Genomic DNA, 19,882 nt, shown 5'->3' with positions numbered 1-19,882 from the left:
TATGATGTAATTTTTATTCAGCACCTTATCCATGTTTCTGGTCAATTTTATTGTCAGAGTAGGTTAAGCAGTTTTGTGACATTCAAAACGTTCTTCAATTGTTGATACAATTTAAACATGGTTAATAATTTGATGAAAATTATTTTTGGTCATTATGTGTTCAAAAGAATTTGCTCGTTTGTACAGTTCTCGGTAAAGTAACTTAAAGAAAAAGAAAAATAATTCGATGATTTCTAGCGTGTGGATGATACATTAATTTATTCTGTAAGAAGAATTTTGAAACCATCTACAACTAGACAGAACCTAAAAAGAAAAATTTACAAATTATTTAAATAACTAAACTGTTTTTACCGCTTGTCGCCGGAACGTAATATTCGCTATTATGATATGCAGAATATTAATTCAAAGAATAGCTTGATCAAAAATACTGATGCGACAGTTTTCTGTACGAATGCACAATGTCAAATTATCAACGAGGAACTAGTGAACTTACGTCAACAGGTACGGTTACCAAAAATAATCCTATACATTGATAATTAACTAACAAGACTTTAATTAATAGGTGTCGGATCTGAAAGAAACGGTTGTTTCTCTGGAGAATACTATACAAATAAAGGACATGCAACTACAGAATGTGCAACGAAGTAACGAACGTTTATCTACAGAACTGAAGAAACAACAAAGATGCGTGAGGAACATCAAACGTAAGACTTTCGAAATTCCCTCTTAACCTTATTGCAATCCTTAAATGTATTGAATTAATTCCAGAGCAGTTGGACGATGAAAAGTTCTTCTATCAAAGGGAAAAGGATTATTTCAACAGTGAAATGCAACGGCAGAAAGCACGATGCGTGAGCGGTACCTCGAAATTGCAACAACAACGAAGAGAATTAGAAGAGACGCGAGATTCTTTGGAAGAGGAAAATAAGTCACTCAGAGAGGAACTTAATGAGAAAACTGAAACTACATATAATTTGTGTATCAAATTTTTACGTATGAAATACGCCAAAGATTCGTTGAGGCAAAAATTTGATCAGCTGTTGAATGAACACCTGCAAGTAATGGCAGACATGATGAAGAAGTTAGATGAGGCTCGTGGAGAGTTGAATATTATCGTCTCAGAGAAATTTCAAGAGCCTCTACCGCTTAGTAAAGCAAAATTTTTGCAGGTGAATCTTAGTAAATATTGTAACTTCTTTCAGTTATGAATAGAAAGATATACATTGTCTATTGCTTAAAAAAGTAATTATTGTTTGCTATGTGCACCTTTAGGTGGTACAAAGAAACGCTCGATTGGTTCATGAAAATGCGGTACTTAAGGTACAGATACAGCAGTTAATTTTAAATATAGAAAAATTAAAGAGCTACACACAGAAGCCGAAGTCAATAAACATTGATGCAAAGATTATTACTAAATTGGCCACGCAAAGTAGAAGAAAATACTGTCAGGGATCTACCAAATGGCTGCCAATTCAGTAAGAAGATTATCTCTGCTTGTTTTTATATAATCCCCTTTTTCTTTAAAAAATTTTGTATGTTTACAAATTTATTAATACATTTGTTTGTCTTTTACAAATTGTTTAAGTTTATTAATACTGATTAGGTTTATTTCCTTATTGCTAGATTGTACGAAAACGAGACTGAAAGAACTGCATTACTTGACAAGTTCTCGAATCATGAAAGTTCTGTCCATTATTCCGGAGATGCGAAATTAATATCGAAAATTCGATCAAATAATTTAAAAAAATACATGGACACTAATGTGCAAGATATTCAAACCAAAGAAACACGGAAATTACAAAGAGAACGTGCATTTAGCGCACCGGAAATACTACATACAGAAGTCCAACCAAGCTCCCCTACGATTGATCAAACAGAGTCGTCTATAGACTTACGAGATGCCTCCACGAACACATAGTAGGAAAAGTTAAAAATTTAAACTATTTCTGTATAAATGTAAATTGTTACGAATCCTTAAGCGTTTTATATTTCTTATTTTATTAAAATATGTATGTATATCAATCATAGAGCGCATAATGTATTGTATCGGTTGTAGCTTGTATCGAAGTAAAGTAAAATGTTTCCCAGACTCTCCCCCAGCGGGCGCGTTTAGTATGATACACCATGTTGAATTCGACATTCAGTTGTTCGTCGATCGATGAGTACGCGTGTGTAGTGTGATATAAACAAGAGGGATCGACTAAGGCCTTGAATATTGTTGGGCATCGCTGATAGAAGTCTTCGAGTAAAGGTAGGTATTCAAAATCATACTTTGAAACTCTTTTTCATTTTATTTTAAGTAATATATATCGTCATCGTTTTGGCGCAATTGAATGTACCGAGATCACTATTCATTCTCAATTAACATAAAAGTCAGATGTAATCAAAGTAAATAGTTTATGAATTGTTATCCAAAAGCAATTATTCAATACATGCAACAATAATAAATGACAATAATCGTTAAAATTGTATGTGACGCCTATAAAGCGTCACTAACCTCTCCTTACGATTGGTATTAAAGTTTCGAAGCAACTTGAAATTTCTACTGATGGCTATGATTGGTCGTTCATTACGGTCTCCTCTTATTTCGACCAACCAGATTCATCGTTGGAGAGTGAGGTGCGCAGCGTATGGCGTAGTGCATCGTTCCTCTTCGAAGCTTCGTCCGTTTAGCACGTGTTTGCAACAGGTGAGATTAAATTATTTTTAAATATTAAGTTAAATGCTCTTTATAGTGTTAGAAGTACAAGAAACAGGAAGAACAATCGAAGAGAAGTCTAGATTCTTGATTTTCGACATTAATTCGGCGTTTTCTTCAAAAATACATAAGTTGACAACTTTTGCTTTTGCTGCGAATTATTTTCCCTTTATATCAATAATTTTTTGAACACTATTGCACTTTTTCATATTTTCAATACTTATTTCTCATAATTTATTGTTATAAATCGTTATAATTGATTTTCCTGTTTTTTTTACTATTCTGCCAATATAAATACGAATTAAAATAATATTTCCTTCATTTATTCTGCTTTTATATCAATAATTTCTTAAATCCCGTCAATATCTTATATTTTTTCTACTTTGTTTCTTATATTTTGGTGTTTAAAGTTGAAAAAAGTAATCTTGATTTTATTTCAATATGGCGTCGATAATCTTCGATACTTTATAGCGGGAAATTCAAATGTCTCACTTATTCCAGCCATTGTTCAAGCTTCCGTATTTGTTGATTATCACATTCTCACAATTCAGAATTAATTTTTATACGGTGATAGGCACGTTTAATAAGATAATAGGCATGCAAATTTGATTGATGTTAAAGAATTAAAAAATATTTATTCAAAAATTTATGTTTTGTGGATATGGACATTTTTTGAAATATTGATTGGTTGAATATACCTGATATATACATATATGTGAAAAAATGTGTTTTCTTTTGTTGCAGAAGTACATTCTAACAAAACATGAAAAGCCGAATATGGAACCATTAAATGAATCTTCGTCAAATTAAAGGTAAGTTTTATTATTAAGTAGTTGCAGTAAATTATTATGGTAAATTTAAAATGCCACAAATGTAATATTATTGTTCTTTTAATTCCCGAATTATTAACCAGTGCCGGTATGTCAACACCCTACCTACTACACTACTCTGCAACATCAATTTACTTAGGAGACCATCCGCCAGAGGTTTTCTTCTAGCTACTTTTCAACAGCCACTCACCGGTTCGGTGAGTCCCAAGACTCTACAAATGAGTCTACAAATTTTATTCTTATTTTAAGTGAGCATAGCGACCCATGAGTGGATGTATACTCATGGAAATATGTTACATATTTTTCATATCTTTTTTCATTTTTATATTGTTGTATTTCTTAGTTGAGGCTAGGGTCTTCTTGTCTCTTTTTAAAAAATAGTTTGTAGAATAGAAGTCGGATAACCCTCCGATTTCGCAAATAAAATACAACTTTTAAAATATTTTTTAATTAAAAGATACTTAAGTTTTGATAATCTATATAAAATTTGTACATATATTTTATATGCAGTAAATATTACGTACATTTGCTACAATACATTGATTATACTATAATATTTGAATGCAGTATATTATTATATTGTTGATTTAATTTAAAATGTCAAGAAGACATTTCGCGACGGTTAGATGCTAACGTCGAAGTAACATTTTCGAATGTACATTTGATGTAACTTAGACAATTTACTTCGACAGGCAATCAACCGAGGATGTATTACATGTGTATTAATTATTAAATTGCATTTCCAACAGATACGAGTTTTTGCTTAAAGTAGAATGATTTTTTTTATACTTTTTTTTCTTTAGCTATGATTAAATACAATTTAATTATTTTAATAAAATTATTTCAATAATTATTTAATTCAATTGCAATTTTTTATTTTAATTTTTAATAATCGGAGTCTTGTATTACAAATAGAATCATTTTTTAATGTTTTATTCTTCTAATCAATTTCAATCTCATCAGTTCAAAGAAAACATAGTTCCAACGTAAGAATGTTTTACATAATAATTTATTTTCAAATTTAAAATGTTTATTAGCCCGTTAGCTTTACTATGTATTAATCTATCATTTTAGCTTAGGATTTTCAGCTTCACACGGTAGGTGTATTATTTCTTTGCCCGTATTCATTACTTATTAGCCTGAGCTCATCAACGAACCCAGGTGTGCGTTGTTGGGTAAGGGCGGTGGGTACGGTTTTAGAATTAAGGAATATTACAGCGATTGACAAACGTATTAGCGTATCGTGCACGATGTACGTTTCACATGTGTGTGTGTGTGTTTAAATTAGTGGAATGTTCGTCGATGCATAAATAATTTTACATTCCAATAAGAGTTTTATGTGACACAATACATTAATATTATATTAATAATAACGCAATATACACTACGTTGTCAGTCGATTACAGGAAATGGTACGTACATAAAGTATAAATGTGTGTGTTACAAGCTTGGGTGACGGAGGCGTCCCGGGACGTTCTCTCTAGGGTAGGCTTGCACCCGGGTGTTATGTGTGAGTACCGTGGATTGTGTGTGTTGGAATGAATGAATTTTGCTTTTTTAAATATAGGGATAGGCAGGCAGGTAGCTTACTTCTGGTGTGTGTGATTTAGATGTAAGTAGGAAGGGCCAGGAAAGCAGACCGATCACATTTCTCTTTCGGGTAGGCTTATAGGTCCGGTGAAAAGTCTGCACCTGGGGTAGTATAATCGTAATCAATTACTTTTTAGTTAATTGATTTTGATTAAATCTTGGTCTATACCTAGTATGTAAGGTCGCCCGCGGCTCTAGGCCCGGACGAAAAAGGACTACTTCAATGAAATCTGCTCAAAAATTCCTTTTTTTTTGTTGCATGCTTCGGACAGCTATTCTATTTAATAGTTGGTCGTTGTGTGTGACACTCATTTTCAATATATTTCTTATTTTTATGGAATCTTTGAGCTGATTCATTGAGTAGTCGAAGAAAGAATATCGTCGTGGGACATCGTGGGACATCATCTCACATCATCAAAGGATGTCTTTCTATCTTTTTATGGAAAGTCATCCTTCAATTCTGATTTAAGTTGATATTAATATCTTTTTCACTACTTTTTGCAGTCACTATGCTCACTAGATATCTGTTGTCAATTTAACATGTTCAGTAATAGCACTTAATTAGAAATTCGTCCATTATAGACTATTTCTTTTCTTATATAATGAAATAACATAAAACATATGATACAAAATATTATGATAGATATATTTGACTCTGGTAGCGAACATGTTAAATTGCAAATTATATTACATTTTTTCTAGAAATGACGTCATCAAGTATAACTACGTCATTGTGAACTGACATATGTTGTTTTCCAATTAAATTAAATTAAATCATTTAAATCAAATTGATTGCTACATTAACAAGTAAAGTCACGCGCTTTTTTTTTTTTTTAAATTAATTTTTATCGTTATCCTTTTTATCATTTTTTATTAGTTTCCATTTTACTTAAATTTTTAAATTATTGCATTCAAGTAAATTTTAACAATGATAAAACAAGATTTCCCAACATAGACGAATAATTTCATACGATAACCCAACCCTGATCATTAGCTGTTTATCAATAAAAATAAAATGATATTATCCAAAAACAATTGAAACATTCAATTTATCATATTCTATTGGTATTGCACTGTACATTTGTATTGTATCAATTGTGTTGTATTTTTTATCGTCTCAAATCACCCCCTATGGGCGGGGGGATGTAGAATACGCCCATAGTATCCCTGCTTGTCGTAAAAGGCGACTAAAAGGGCCAACGGTAATAAATATTAATTTCATATTTTTAATTTTGTTCAATACATTTCATCTGGTATGCAAAAATTTGCAAGTGTTCATACTTGCCCCATTTATGAAATATCCAATTATTCCCGGTCGTCTTAGCCATTTAAACTTATGCTTTAGAATCATAGAGTGCACCACAAAGCATCTGGCAAAAATACGGTTTTAAGTTACGTCGGTAATATAGAACGTGAGACTCTAACTTCCATCGGTTGAGTATGCTTCCAACATGCCTCGATTTCTCTCATTTTTGTACTATGGTAAAGTAGCTCGTTTTCGAGGTACAAGTTTTGTTGGATATATAGTTAGCGACTAAGCTAAAAGTAAGTAATGGCGGTAAGGAGAGATGTCTCTAGTGTTTGATAGCCCGCGACGGAAGAGTTATCATTCAAATTCAATAATCTTAGAACATGATTCCTTGCTTGATCCCTCTATACTCAAAATCGTATAATGGTCATTAAACCAGTCAATATTTATACTGCGATTTTGCGATGTTGAATATGTCACCCTTTGACGGCATACATGGCTGAAAGGGTTAAGGGTGGGGCCCGGGACAAATGGTATAATCCCAAAAAGATCCATTAGTATGGATGTTGTAAATTATTGAAAAAACGTCGGGATTGGTTTGATTACGGTATTCATGAGGCTGGATAACATAGAAAAGTGAAGTTGTGACGACGAATCGGTAGAGTCCCGATACTTATAAACGTCATTACGACAGAAAGACCATGATTACGTTAGAACGCCGAGAGCATGGTTTGCGAGGGTGTGGGTAGAAGGCTCCGTAGAGGATCCCGAGTATCCTCGTCTCGTTTCCTCTCGGTCGTTCTCGTGCGGCTTGGAGCCGGTTCGAGGCGAAGCCGGGTTTTAACGATCGGTCATTAAGTCGCGAAGAAAATTGAGACGTCCACCTCTCGGTGAGCTCATACCCAATTGAGTAGCGGCCTTAATACCCCTTATGTATTATCCGGTAGGCGAAGCACCTTGTTAAACGGATCCGCCATTTCTTCTTCTCGCTTCGTGTTTTTCCACGGGGATCGCGTTCGATCGAAAACCCGACACTACCGTAACAGTTCTTCCTTCTCTTTTTCAATTTTTTACCTCTGCATTGGGATCTTCGATATTTATTTGTGTATTATCAAAGAACGAACAATGATAATCCAACGCGATAAGTTTAAATTACATAATCGATTCGATTCGTGACACGAATCACGCAAAAACGACGATAATCCTATTCGATTTACTCTTGATTCACCACACCTATTGCGATTTTACTTCAAGGTACGTAACTCCGAGCGACAGGTTAACGAGAAATTGAGCTTAGTATAACGCGCGTTTAATCGTCATCTGACGCGTATTTTCCCGGCGTGTCGAATCTTTGAGTAATGGCCTCCGAGAACGTAACAGCCGATCCTGATTACGGATCCCGATCCTGTTTTCATCCTGATTGCGGACGTTAATGCGCGTGTCGCTTATCGATCATTGGATATCATGCACAATGTGAACTTGCTATAAATGCGCCTAGAAACACAGTTGAGATAGTTGATGATAGATCCACGAGGGATATTTGAAAATTATTTCATTTTATCGAAAATTTCTGCCTTCTTCGATCGACCACCGACGAATCTTTTCAATAACGAACGATTAGATCGGAATTATTCGGTAATTAGTTTCGGTTAGGCGTGTATAATATCTAGGGAATCGGTAACGAAGTCAGAAGCGCAAAGGCGTCTCGTTGAGCAAGTAGCATTAGCGAGGTGCATCCGTTATCGGCGATCGGCCGACATGGAACAGGGTGAAACCGGTATAAATATGCCGTCAAAGGACAAGTAAGATGACAGCTGCTGTACATATGTGATATATCATCGCTAACAAGCGGACAACGCGCGACTACGGCCCGGTTATGCCGTCCATTGTCGAAGATTACATCGTTATTTCATTGTTTTACCGGCCGATTCAAATTCGCTTTTTGCTGGCCGGCTCGTGCAGCATACATGAATCAATATGTTCCGTAATAATCGAGTTATCGCAGGGTATAACGTTTTCCTACGTCGTTTTTCATCGAAACGTTAACTTCCCCACTAATTGCGGCAAGTATCAATTATCCTTCTCATTAATTATTGAGAGATGTTCCGAACTTACGATATTTAAAAAGGGAATATCAAAGTACCAGCTTCTAAAGTTTCTTTCGAATAAAGGATCCGTTATTCCAAAAAGGAATCGGAAAGCAATTCGTACATTGATCAACAACGTGGTTTCTCTGTCAACATTGTAGATTGTCCAATTTTCAGCGAACAGCCTTGAGTCGAAATTAATTAGGGGTTTCGCAGGAAGCGAGCTCGCCGCGAAGGATATCGAGCGTCGAAGGGTGGCGGGGACGAGGCCAATCGTGCGCCTTCATTGCCCTCGACGCGTTTCAGGCCGTGAGCGTTAATTGGCCGGACCAATTAATTCCAACAAGTTCGCTCGATGCGATTAGTGCGCGTACGTGGTGGTACCGTGTGGTGTGCTCACACACGCTCTTCTATCTCTCTTACTCCACCTTTCCCTGCGGTTCCTCTTCCTCCTTCTGTTCGCGGTAACAAGCGAACACCGATCTGCCCCCGGAAAACGAAGAACCTGTTCCACACGCGGTGGAGGTTTCTCGCATTCTCGGCTGCTCCGCGACACCAGATACCGTCGTTGTTCTCCCGTGCCTTCGGCCAACTGGAATCGGACGCAATAACGAAAACACAAATTACGGGAGCATCGAACACCGATCGTCTCGACGCGATAATCTCTTGCTCGGGGCTGCCGGTGGTCGCCGCGGATTATTAACCCTTTTCGATACGAACTCTTAGAATGAACTTTCTTCAAAACTATCGCTTACCACCGGTGTTAGAATTGTATTTTTAGATAGAATGAAAAATAGCACTAGGTAATTCGGATAGTAATATTGCGTTGAGAATTTGAGACCATAATTTTCTGAATTTCACTCGTTACAGATAACGTTGTGTAAGTTAGCGAAGGAATTTTATGGATTACGTCGGTTGTATTTAAGCTTTCGCTTTGAGACGTTGTTGGCTCCGATCATGAAGCGAACTCACCGTGTATCCTCTCGGAAATTTCATAGTTGAAATTTGAAACAGTGTTAAATTTACGCCGATCCAGATAGGAATTAGAATTTTCACGAAAATGCGAATAGGCTGGGCAGAAAAGGTCGAGTTTGAGAATTTATCGCGTCGACTGTTGGCTATCGGCGATGATCTCGATCCTCGCTGATAAAATATCTTCGTCGTGCTCGTTTGGACGGCGTTCTCGCGTCGTTCCGTCCGGGACTTGATTGGTGCATTAAATACGCGAACGTATGCGTAGCTTTTGCTCGAAATCATGAGAAACGACGCCTGGGAATAAAGTTGAGGAGTATACGGACCGATTTCGTGCCGCGAATCGTTTAATCGATGCTTTAAATTGAATGTCTTCAATTTGAATATGTAATCAACCGAGCATGTAATTAACTGTTAACAAGAACGCGCGATTAAAAATTAAAGCATTAGAGTTTCAAGCTTTCGAGTAGAATTTTAAATAATTTCTAATCATCAAGGTGCTTTTCAAATTAAATTCTCCAATTTCTTTCTCTTCGTCTTAATTTCAAAGTTTATGATTCTCGAGCATCAAATTGCATGATTCGAAGGTGTTAATTGACCAACCGTAACGCGATACGTTTCATAAGAAAAACACAAAAGTATAAGGGACTGTCGGAAACGGTGGTGTATCGTGAATTTATCCGAGGTACGAGCCGTCGTTCAAAATTAGACTCCGGGCGCGTGTATACCTTACGTCCGGAAAGTCCACCTATGAGTCTAAAAGGTCCAGCGAAGCGACGGTGGAGAGAAGGTAAGCCGGAGGTTGATTTATCGGCCAATTAGTCCACCGTACCGGGTGCGCTTCTCTGCTGCGTCTCACCTTCCAGATGATATCCCGGCAAAGACCGGCACACGGGTTAAAACGTCGCCAACCAAACAGAGATAGAATATAGCAGTAAGGGAAAGGGAACAGAGCAGTGCCGTAACTATCAGACCCTTTGGTCCATCATTTTTGCGAGTGATTCAGGATCAATTTAGAAAATTACCAATACCATCGATATTGGTATTAAAAATATCGATGAAACTTTTATATAGTCATGTTCCATTCAATATCCCATAGATGCTATTTTGCAATACTTTTATGTGATGAAATCGGTTTAGACTTTATACGACCTAAAATTGGTGATTGCTGGCTATAATTAATAATCGACAATTTTATGGTACTTTTATGTCATGGATTCGAGTCACCCTTTTCATGTTCCGAAATTCCATATGCAAGATGCAAGGTTCGAAAAGATCCTCAAGTGTCATTACCAAAATTTTCTCACTTTAACCGCGAACGTGTCCAGATGTTGCACCCCGTGAGTCGCGTGGGAACGACGATATTTGTTTGACAAGAGATACGAAATCTCTTCTCTTCTCTTTCTCTCTTTCTCCTTTTTTTTTCTCCCTCTTCTGCCGAGTCGCTTACAGCCGAACGACTCCATTAGTCCTCGGATCTATCCCAATCCGTGGTCTGCGGTTAATGGTACAAGCATCCGTTCGAGTTGCGTCGCGCGAGCCTATCTTCCTCGTGGCGTTTGTCACCGTTTAACGTTTAGTATCCTCGTCTCCGAGGGCGAAAATAGACGGCTTCCCTCCCCGTGTCTTCTCAGAAAAATGCCTGACGCTCGAAGAAACAAGATTAAAAGGCGTTTTGCCGCGTCGATCCTGCACTCCGCGCGAAACACCGTGTCCTATCTATCTGACGGGATGGCACTCGCGATTCTCTCGTTGAAAAGGTGTCCGTTCACCTATCTGGGAGGAAACGATCGAAACCAGACGGTTTCTTCGAGTTATTCGACCAGATGTTTCTCCGACGATTGTTACTGGAATTTGTATCAATTAGCAGAATTTATAAAGGTGATAAAAATTGTTTCAATTTCCCAATACGTAATCGCAATTTCGCGTAACGCGAAGAACAATCGAATGCCATTGATCGGTTGAAAAATAATGAATAATCCAAGGAATCTTTATTTTACGACCGACGAAATTGCGCGAACGCGAGTTTCCTTTTGGCCAACGTATGAAAATGCAAATGATGAGAAATGAAAAGAGGAAAACGACGAACCTTGGCCCCTCCAGGTTATCGCGACGTTATTATGCCCGATCTCGTCGCTGTTCGCGTTATATTGTGAAAATGAAAAATGCGAGGAACGATCTTTAGTATTACGCGAAATATATTCGTCAGGGTAGAGGGACAATTACGTCGAATGAACCCGCGAACGCGGATGATCCTCCTCGCGGAATCGTCGTCCCCTATCCGATTCTGACGGCGGTATATCATCTCGAACGCGCCCACCGTATCGCGAAACGTCTTGCATATCCCTGTTTATGTACGAAAACCGCTTTAAGCGAGTCGTGAATCAAGCGGCGCGAAAATACGAGTAGCCATCTCGAAAACGAGCTTCCCTCGCAGCCTCTTAATGCGATATTGTGTTAACTCGCGGCCCGATAAATTGAGTCGTTTCCCCTTCTACTTCGCGTAATTTTCGTGCTCCGAATGGCACTCTTTATTTGGCAGTTTTACGTTCATTTAAAATAATGCGATGTTCACTCGCGAGTTCCAAAGATTTTATGAAGGAACAGCTCAAACTATTCACCGTTGTCCGAGTTTCTTATAATGTCAGAATTCGTGAAAATACGAACATAAAAAAATAATATTAAAAATTAATTCTCGACGATGTATACGTAGAAGTCTAGCAACCCCTGACAATTTCTTTCCATCGCTAAATAGAATTCCAATCTGAAGCAATAACATCACGCGACTCGAACAACATAGATGAAATTGCTCAGAAATCCATAATCTAATTACCTGGGGCATTAACGAATTGTTGAAATGTTTCAGGAAAGAAACATGAGTTGTGTTCGCTATTTAAAAGTCTCCGATAGGATCGAATCAAACAAGTAACCCTCGGATCAAATTCCAATGTTAAGCAATAATATCACGCGAGTCGAGCAACTTAGGCAAATGATCATGGCGAGCTCGTTACCCCTGGTATCGTTAACCGGCAACCATTTCTTTCCATGAATTCTCGCGTGTCCGCCAGCTCGATCCGCGACGCGATGACACGCGCGTTAGCTAATGCCCGCAACACGACACGGGTTCTTTCGCGTGTTCGTGATTTCCATTCTCTGTTTCGTGTCCCCGTAACGGGTTACCCAGGTCGCAGCTTGTTCACCGGTGTACGTGATGACTCGCCTTTGCCACCATTAGATCTGCCGACTCGAATTTCACTTGCACCGCTGAGAAACGAACGTTCCACGCTGCCTTCTACCGTTGCACGCTTCGATTCCGATCCCTTTCGAATTCTTTTCCTCGAAATCCCGTATAATTCGGAATACTTTGACTCACCGTGAAAATTGTGATTTCTTGGTCCATAGGTTAATTATTATTAATAAGTCATCAGGGTATCGCGTTCCATTCGGAGGACGATATTGAAAGCACCTAGTCGCGGATGAGAGTGGCAAGAGGTTTACGATTTTACTTTATTGCCCGGACGATGCATTGTCAAAATGTGTTATGACCAGCGCGGGTGTATAGAGCGTGCTTTAATATCCTGTCTGCATTTAATCGCGTCGGTATTAGGAGTATGGCTACGGGTGGTCTCCCATTAACTGTCCGCCACACTGAAGCGGCTTTACTTTACCTACCTCGAATATATCCGACCTGTATTTACGTTATTAGTTCACCGTAACATCGTCAAGATTTTTCCGGCCCGCGAAATTGCCGATTAACGCGTCGAAACTCGGAGCCCTAGGCCAGCGAAATTAAGGGAAACAATGAACCGTGGCAATCTCGTTTAATCCGTGTTCCTTGCTTTGAATTTCAATCACCACTTTTGACGGAAATTTTGGGAAATATTTTGTTTACCATTATTTGAACTTGGCAATTTGAAAGTGAGAAAGAGAGGGTCCGTTTGTAGAAAGGCGAAAGGGGAGGTGTAGCGAGGGAACAATGGAAATTACCAATTTTAATTCCATTGGTGATTCGATGGAAATCGAATTCAACGCGATGGAACTTATTAAACTGTGAACTCCGTCGGTCGATCGCGCGTTGATTTTACGTAAAGGGACAAATAACGTAGATATTGTTTTCTAAATCAACCCGATATCATGCATATGCATGACAGTACACGAGTTAAAGAAGGAACGATGCGTCGTATCGGTCCGTGTCGAGACAACGATCGGTAAATTTGATAAATATTCATCGGCGGAAGTGCTTGGTAATCATTAGACCCTGAATTTGAACCAAACACATTTGATCGGATTCGTATATAATTGTATAAGATGTTTGTGCCGATTGTTTTCCTCATTGCCGTATAGATATCTGAATATTCAATTTTCATAATGTATCTAGAATTTCATTGAATATCGGCGTTTCCTCGAAACAATTTTTTAACATTAAACGAGACACGAAGATATTTTTCGAAGAAACGTGATAAAAATGATTTTTCGGTGGTTGCATACAGGCAATATTTCCCGGCGATCCATCATATTTAGCGGAGAAACTGCAGGTGCGTAGACCCCATCCTCCCCCACGGCTTCCATCAACCGCTCGTGTCCAGGATTACGCAAGATAAACGCTTTTAATTATTTTTCCCCCTCGCACCGAAACCCTGAAAATCCCTTCGGCAAACACGAGTAATACGAATCAACCCCCAGGATGCAGTCCTTCGCCCTGTTGCCTCCGCCCGCGTGTAACTGCGTTTCGAGTTTGCGCGCGTGTAATATCCGCATCTGCGTAGAACGCTCTGAAATCAACGCGTTTCTTTTTGGAATAAAAGCGGAATATTTTTGTCCTCGTTGCTATTAATCGAAACGTCAAGCTACCACAAATTTCCGGTACGATCATCGAGCTACGCCACTGCTTACGACGTTGTAGGATTGTAGGGGATGTCAAGAAGGAGCAAAAGAAAAGAGTAGGGAATAGAAAGGTGCACACGTGGCAGGAGAGAGAAAGACTGGCTCTTTTAACAGGCCATTATTGCGTGCCGGGGACATTTTCCCGGGCCATTATTGTATCTGAACGATAAGTCGGGAGATAACTGGGCGTCCCGACGTCCCCCGTCGTTCTCTTGGCAGGCCGCGTGCGCGAGAAAATCGGAATCATTATCAAGATTCGATCGGTGACTAAGCGTTGTTTGTTAAGCGATTCTAGAATCATCATTGTTCACTCGCATTACTTCATAAGAAAATTTTCCTCTCGAGTTTGTTTTTCGTATTAAAAATGCGATCGTCGATCAGCCTCGTAAGCAAACCCGATAAAAGGGAACAGAGAGTTGAGGTACCAAAGAGTACCTCTGCACGTTCAGGGCTCGCGAAGTTCAATTAGAGGAGCATCGTCCCGTAGCCAGCGATCTTAATTAGCCTTCGTGTCGAGAAGGTGGTCCTTGCTCGCCGTAGATTAGGAAACGTCGATAGGGAGCGTAATAACAAGCGACATTATCCGAAGGACTCATAATTCTACGGTTACCGATCAGGTTGGTAGAGGGATCCTGGCAAAAAGAGAAGGAACCGGTGAGGAGGTGGGTGAATAAGGAGGAAGGGATTCGGTGGGCAGCCCTTCAATTATCGAGCGTGGCTCGGCGTGGCGCGGTGCGACGCGACGCGACGCAGCGAGGCGGCCATGTTGCACGATCCGATGTCCACCTTCGGTGTCCGTTCTGGACTCTCTCGTTCGGGACTCGGCCGACTGGCAGCGGACTCCACCGGGACTATTGCATATGTATTATATGCGATTGTGTTCCGAGAAACTTCTGGCCGACATACGAGGACTCTGTCCATCGTTCTCTCCTTCCTTCTTCGACCTCTTCGGATAAGTCTGTTCCTCTGTCTTCAGGGAACTCTACCAGCAGTCACTTTGCACCTGGCTCGTGTTCCACCCGTTGGCAGCTCTCGTTTCAAGCGAACTCCGGCCCCGATATCGTCTATCCCTTGTCCCAACGATTCTTTTTCGACCTGTTCCTCCTCCTCTCTCGCTTCTTCGTTTATTGAGGGGATGAAAGGAGGAACAGGAGCCAGCCACGGTGCTCGTCCATCTTGCCGCGCGATCGTGCGACCACTGTCGATACAACACACGGCAAATTCGATTCGGTATGCTTTTTTCCGAGAGGAATCATCCTCTGATGATTAGGAAAGGGTATCACCCCATTTTCAATTGGAATCCTAATAGATTTCGATCCTATGCCTCTGATTCGATTTCAATTATATTTCGCTTGATTTTCGGCACCATTGAATGCGTTTCGAAACGGAATACCACGTGTCCTTCCGATCAGTGACGTGTGTATGTTTGACGCATAAATGTCAATGCCTGCCCCGGCTGGCACGAAGCATTGACCCACGGCTCGCATTTAAGTGATTGTATTCCAATTATTTTCATTATACCGCGATTCTAATCGACTCGATAATCGGTCGACAATCGCCGGAAGCATTACGCCTCACGAATTCGACCGTGGGTACGAAAGAAGCTTCGTTTCATGCGTGTTACGGAACGATATTTCACTTTGACCGTAGAAATTTTTCCGTATAAATCTCTTCGTTTTCTTTGTCGAAGGTATTAAAGGATACCGAATCGATATTCACCGATTCTCGTTCGATTATTTCGTCTTTTACTCGTTAGAACGTATTCATGGTAAATGGAAAATGCCAGAGTTCGTTGTTCTTTTCCTCGATACCGGATTTGCATTCGGAACAGAGCAAGCATTGTTATTGTGTCGTCGTATTCGACTTGTTTGCGAGAAATTGAGCATGTACTGGCAAACGGTTCGCATCGGTAACGCTATACACCACCGATAAGTGACCTCATTAACGTCGCCGTGAAAAATATCTTATGCGGTCGGAATTAATGGCCATTCATCGATGCTAATGCAATTCGTATTGCTGTAATGTTCGGTGGACAAAAACCGGGGGTCAACTTCGTCTCCTTCGACTTTGAAATTGCTGGGAAATCGAAGCTAAATGAATCGTCGATTGAAAACTAGTTCGTTCTATTTTTTCCTTTCTATTCAGTTAACTCAGGTTAAGGTTCATCTGTTTCCGGAGTATCTTTTTAACTGTTGAACTTGACCTACGTGCAGGCAAATACGTGGAGACGTGTTATCCTGAGAAAGATTAATAGACATTTTGCGTTGTTATTGAAAAAATAAGTTCGTTCTTCGAGAAAGCGAAGTGAGCACGAAAATTTGTTTCAAAGTGTAAAGCGAATCTTTCTTATCTAGTAGGGGGGGATGGGAACGTAGAGTGGTGGTGAAAAATCTGCTCCGTCGAAGAAAACACCTGAGCTTCGGTTTCGTGGTATCGGGTTCGAGCCGCACAAAGGGAAAAGTCATAAGTCAAAGAAGACGGCAGACGGTTCCTCGTGTCATTTGTCATCGGTCCAACGCTCAATTGTTCGCCAGTCTTGGCCGCCATCTTGCCTGGCCACCCTCCCGATACCTAATAGACCACCCTAAGCATTCAGCGAACTCGGTGATAAATCGTGAAATAATCTCGTTCGGGTCGTATTATGTCGGATTTAGAAACGGCCGAAAGAGCCCGCTTCAGTTCACTGGCCCGTGAGCCTGTTTCATTTTTCGCTCCAACTTTTCACCCGGACCGCCTTCCGCTCGATCGAGAGCCTGTCACGGCCTCAATCCTAATGATGACTTTATGGGGACCATCTTCTGAAATCGTGTATCGCTAATGTCCCAGAGGAGGGTCATCTTGGTTCGATTTGCTTTGGGTCAGTGAATTTCTAATTCCTGATTTTTTTTGGCATTAGATTTTCAAGGATCAGTGATCCAAATTGCAAAATGTAACAAAAGGCGATGACTAAGAATTTTTCAAAGCTTGAAATTTTCTTTCCGATATAAATAATTGATTTATCGGGATGAATCGGTAAAATGACCAGCATCAACAGCTTTTCTGTTTATATTCTCGAGAGACCTCTTCGTTCAAATTCATTCATGCTTGTTTGCTCATCCTCAATGAACAGTACGCTTTCTCGAGGAGCCACTTTGCACGGATTTTTGCGAGTGGTAAGATTCATTGAAAGAGTTGGAGAGCGTTCGGTAGCGATGACAAGCGTTAGACTCGTCTTTTATCAACGATCACTTCATTAATAGGAGCCGCAACAATGAACGACTCGACAACTTTCCTCGCGTGAATGCGTTCAAGCTTCTTTTGAACGCGCAGTGATTTTGGAAAATCGTTTCAGGATGATGATGTTCGGTCGAGCAGGGCTTTGTCGACGATTTCACGGGACGAATTCATTCAGGAGAGTTGTTGAACGTGAATGGGCCGCTCTAGTCACGGTTATGATCTCGAGAGGATGATTCTGTGGCTCGAGTGGACGTTTCTGTCCTCCTGCAAGATTCACCCCGTGATGCCGATACACTTCTATGAAATCGTTATTGAGAAACCTGAATAGAATGAAACGCACCCCATAGAACTAAATTTCCTTATTTTCTATCGAGATTGTGACAAAGATGCACGATTGTTCTTGGCTGTTTATTGTTCGAAGTGTCTCTGGATTCATTGAAGGGTGAACAGAGAAAAAAAGAAAAAGAATATGAGTAACAGTTACGAGTAACGGCCTCGTAAAAAGGTCTTTACAGTATCGTAACTTTCGAATCGCGTAGTTCGTGCGACCGAGTCGTAAAAAGCCTATTATCTAAGGGCTCGCGGCGTTGTACCGAGTTTGACGATAAATCCGATATAATTATTTCGCTCGCAACGCGGCCTTTACTGTCCGGTTAAATTAACTTCGCTCCTCGTCTCGTTGTTTCTCGCCGAATAAAACGATTCACGGAATAATTCATCATTCTTCTTTATTGATAATAAAGGGCGAACGATGGTCGGATCGAAGTGTCTGTTAATTGCACTTCTCTGTTAGATGTTTCATTTTTTCGTGATTCGCGTGAAAATAAAAAAAGGAGAAGAATGAAAATATATTCGAATCAAGCTGGAAGCAGCGACCATGTCGATATCCGCTCGCCTCGGCGACGGAATAAGCGAAAAGCGTTTTACAGAGACAGAACTCGAGGGGATGGCCTCGCCGAGATTTCGCTCGAAAATAGCACAATAGCTCATCTCCCGGCGTTGATACGGAGCCCTCCTATGGTACTCTGACTTATCGAGTGAGGCATATTTAATTTCCGTTCAACGCTACCGCACCCCCAGCACCCCTTCGCCCCATCCAACACACGCGTGCATCCGCAGCACTTATTCGCCAGCTCACCTACACCGTCACCCTTTGCACGCCCATTCACACCTACCTACATCCTCCCCTTTACCTCCCCGCAGCGCCTACTACCTTATCTACCCTTTTCCAATAAGGCTTCCTACTGTGGAATTACCCCTTTGCCAGACGACACAATGTTCCCTTTCTCCGCCGCATTACGACCCCCCTTACATTTTCCTTTCGGTCACTTTAACATTTCTCCACGTTTCCTTATTCGATCACGCCTCTTTGTCTCTTGCCCTCGTTTTAGATGCTCTGCTCGTGTTCGTACTAGTAAAGCTACTCGTTTTTTCGGGATTGGAGATGATTCTCTTAACTTATACTTTTGAAGGGGATGATTTTTGTAGATGTTTCGTTAAATTAGTAAATAGAATAATGAAACGAATAGAACGATCTTTGATACTCGTATAGATGTACAAAGTTTCAATGGAGAATGTCAAGAGGAATTTTACGCGAACGCATAAAGGCGACGACAAACATGGGAGAAAAGAATTGTTTCTGAATCAGGATAATTGAATATCACCGGCTGAATTTCCCTGTTTCTATTGTGGTTTTTACAATAATGCTCCATGTCGCGGATCGTTCGATTGTTCTCTAATGAATAAACGCAGGCATAATGTAGTTTCAGTGAAGCAGATATGTACGTACGTAGCTCATTTCCGTCTTGCCGGGAATATTCCTCATTAACTGTTGCGCGTTTAAATGTCACGTTCCTTGACGTATATGCTTTTTGCACGCATTTGTAAAGTATAGTTTAAATGATGATGTAAATGAGGCTAAAGGAAAAATCTGTTTGTTCATGCAAATGATTAGTAATCTTTTGAACGATAAGAATCGGTAAATGAAACATGTAAATTTTAAGGAATACGTACTTGCTTCCCTGTGAGAAAGATATATAAGATTTTTGCGCGAAAGGAAAGGAATAACGAAGATTTCGTCGAAGGGTGAATTCCACCCCAAACTTTTCATATCCATTTCTCGATACATCACACTTAATCACAGTCATAAGTCTCTCGGGGTTCACTCCCTCCATCGGACCCTCTCGTGCTACCAGATTTCCCCTGGTTAAACCACGGTAAACCATACATAATAGGCAAACAGAGAACGTATGGGGTCCATCGTCGCGGCGCTTGACTTTTCGTATGTAATGCCAGCTTTTATGGGGTGCATTAAGCGAGGAGAAAGATTTGTCAAGTCACTTACTTCTATACGAGC

At 40.0% G+C, this 19,882-nt stretch overlaps 1 protein-coding gene and 1 long non-coding RNA gene across 2 annotated transcripts; both read left to right on the top strand.

Annotated features, from left to right (window-relative positions):
- The first annotated feature begins 73 nt into the window (after positions 1 to 73).
- On the top strand, positions 74 to 2,089 carry LOC114875898 (trichohyalin-like). Its single transcript, XM_046288573.1, is given in 5 exon segments — positions 74 to 501; positions 563 to 709; positions 711 to 1,169; positions 1,273 to 1,475; positions 1,624 to 2,089. Coding segments are annotated over 5 exon segments (1,218 nt in total). The 5' UTR covers positions 74 to 387; the 3' UTR covers positions 1,919 to 2,089.
- A 75-nt stretch (positions 2,090 to 2,164) lies between these two features.
- LOC123988407 lies at positions 2,165 to 3,717 on the top strand. Its single transcript, XR_006830020.1, has 4 exons — positions 2,165 to 2,251; positions 2,600 to 2,689; positions 3,443 to 3,510; positions 3,612 to 3,717. It is a non-coding gene; the product is annotated as an uncharacterized LOC123988407 (long non-coding RNA).
- The last annotated feature ends 16,165 nt before the right edge of the window (positions 3,718 to 19,882 follow it).

The sequence above is a fragment of the Osmia bicornis genome, chromosome 13 (assembly GCF_907164935.1).
Source record: "Osmia bicornis bicornis chromosome 13, iOsmBic2.1, whole genome shotgun sequence".
NCBI lineage: Eukaryota > Metazoa > Arthropoda > Insecta > Hymenoptera > Megachilidae > Osmia > Osmia bicornis.
Note: the sequence above shows the minus strand (reverse complement) of the source record. Positions and strands in the feature narration are given on the sequence as shown.